The sequence below is a fragment of the Drosophila serrata genome, unplaced genomic scaffold (genome assembly GCF_035046125.1).
Source record: "Drosophila serrata isolate PLE 108 unplaced genomic scaffold, ASM3504612v1 contig_2, whole genome shotgun sequence".
In the NCBI taxonomy this organism is placed as follows: Eukaryota; Metazoa; Arthropoda; class Insecta; order Diptera; family Drosophilidae; genus Drosophila; species Drosophila serrata.
Window position 1 is genome coordinate 984097 of NW_028256900.1, and position 1689 is coordinate 985785.

The window sequence follows — 1689 nt, forward strand, 5'->3', positions numbered from 1 at the left end:
AAAAATATTTCAAATTTACCAAAAGTTGTACTTGAAATTTGGTTTAGTTTCTTAAAGAACTTCTTTGTTTATAATCTTAAACCTAGTGTCTTTATTTTTCTCAATCCACTGCTTGTTTTTGGACCATGAAAATTGCGTGTAATTGCCGTACCGAAAAGCGAAACTTCGACTCAATGCCAAGCCAAAATGGCGTTTTATTTTTCGCTTGGCTATGAACTCAATTAGCTGCCGTGCGTAGCGCAATTAAGTTGTTGCCACGCCCACTTCGATAAGCTAAACTGCCATCCCCACTATTTTCCACGGAATGATCCACCTGATGGCACCTCGCGATGTGTATGCAAAAAGCAAAAAGAAAGAAGAAAAAACATTACACGGAACGCCTTCGACTTTGGCTTAAATTAATTTATCACGTGCCGAAATAAAACAACTTCCTGACGGCTTCCCTGGCCTCGCTTTTGCCTAATTAATTGAATTCGAAGCCAAGGAGCCCCCAAAAGTTGGCCCGAACAAATGTTATTCACTCACCAGAAGTTCATGTTTAAAAACTTAAGGTTTAAGTTTCGCTTTTACTTTAAACAGACAAAAGAGGGAGAAAGATATCGGCTTACGCATAATGGCCCACATTCTCGACTTTTTCTTCGTCGAGTGCCGGGTAATTATGTCCCCATGTAAGCTCAAGGCAGCAGTAATCAGTCTACAGATTTTCCGATTTTCCTTTCCTCTCCTCTGATTTCCTTTGCTATCAGTTTCATATCATTAAAAAAGTGTACTTTAAATATTCAAGAAGCCTTCCAAAGACATGCATTTAAATGAGAGAGAATACATTGGGGAATTTTAAGAAAGATATAATAAATAAAGTACTGTAGAGTTCAGCAGCTGCAAGAGTATTCATAATTTCCCGAAAAATACCAGTAATATCCTGCATCAAGTATACGACAGGGTAACCAAGGTCACCGTTGAAGCAAATGCAAGACATTTACTTAAGCAATTAGCTCGTTAAAATCGTAGCAAATTTAAATTATACCCTTAAATTGCCGTGTCACTTGTTTAAAATCGATTACAATACCAGGAAATTGAGTTAACAAATTTCAAATAGGTATAAATAGGGGATTCAAAACCTACAATAGAGTATATCCCAATAGCAACATGAACATCTTACAAGCTTTCTTTCTGATCTGCCTGGGCTTCATCTTCGGAAGCGTTGATGCTCAAATTCCCACCCGACAGGAATCATCCAGGGACAGGGCCTGTGGTGCAGGTCGCTACTACAGTGAAGCTCGTCATACCTGCTTGCCCTTCTAAGGTTCATTCCCAAAATTCAACAGAAAATATTAAGATCTTATTAAATAAAGCCGAAATGAAAAATTACATCAATGAAAGTTAAGAATGTATTCAAGAAAATATAGTAAAGAACATATATAAAAGCATATATCATTTTAAAAGGCTTTCTTTCTTTCCTTCGTCACTTTTTTCGTGGTAGCATGATAAGTTTTCCAGGATGCAGTGCTCCGCTTCCGCTTTTCCACTCACTCGCTTAATTAATTCACCCCGAACAGGCGGGTTGCAGGGGCATAAACCAACTTGTTAAGGCTTATTAATTTTGCAGGCAGCCGCGACTGCAGTCATGTAAACATGGTCCTTCAAGGAGCAGCTTCTTTCAGCGAACACAGAACTTTGCGTAAAAGACAG

The 1689-nt window shown here is 38.4% G+C and overlaps 1 protein-coding gene across 1 annotated transcript; it reads left to right on the top strand.

Annotated features, from left to right (window-relative positions):
• Positions 1 to 1120: 1120 nt before the first annotated feature.
• On the top strand, positions 1121 to 1429 carry LOC110178920 (uncharacterized). Its single transcript, XM_020946201.2, has one exon. The coding sequence runs from the start codon at positions 1147 to 1149 to the stop codon at positions 1300 to 1302; it is 156 nt and encodes a 51-aa protein (XP_020801860.2). The 5' UTR covers positions 1121 to 1146; the 3' UTR covers positions 1303 to 1429.
• Positions 1430 to 1689: the final 260 nt, after the last annotated feature.

Coding starts and splice junctions, on each gene's coding strand:
- LOC110178920 (XM_020946201.2), top strand. CDS start 1,147: ATGAACATCTTACAAGCTTTCTTTCTGATCTGCCTGGGCTTCATCTTC.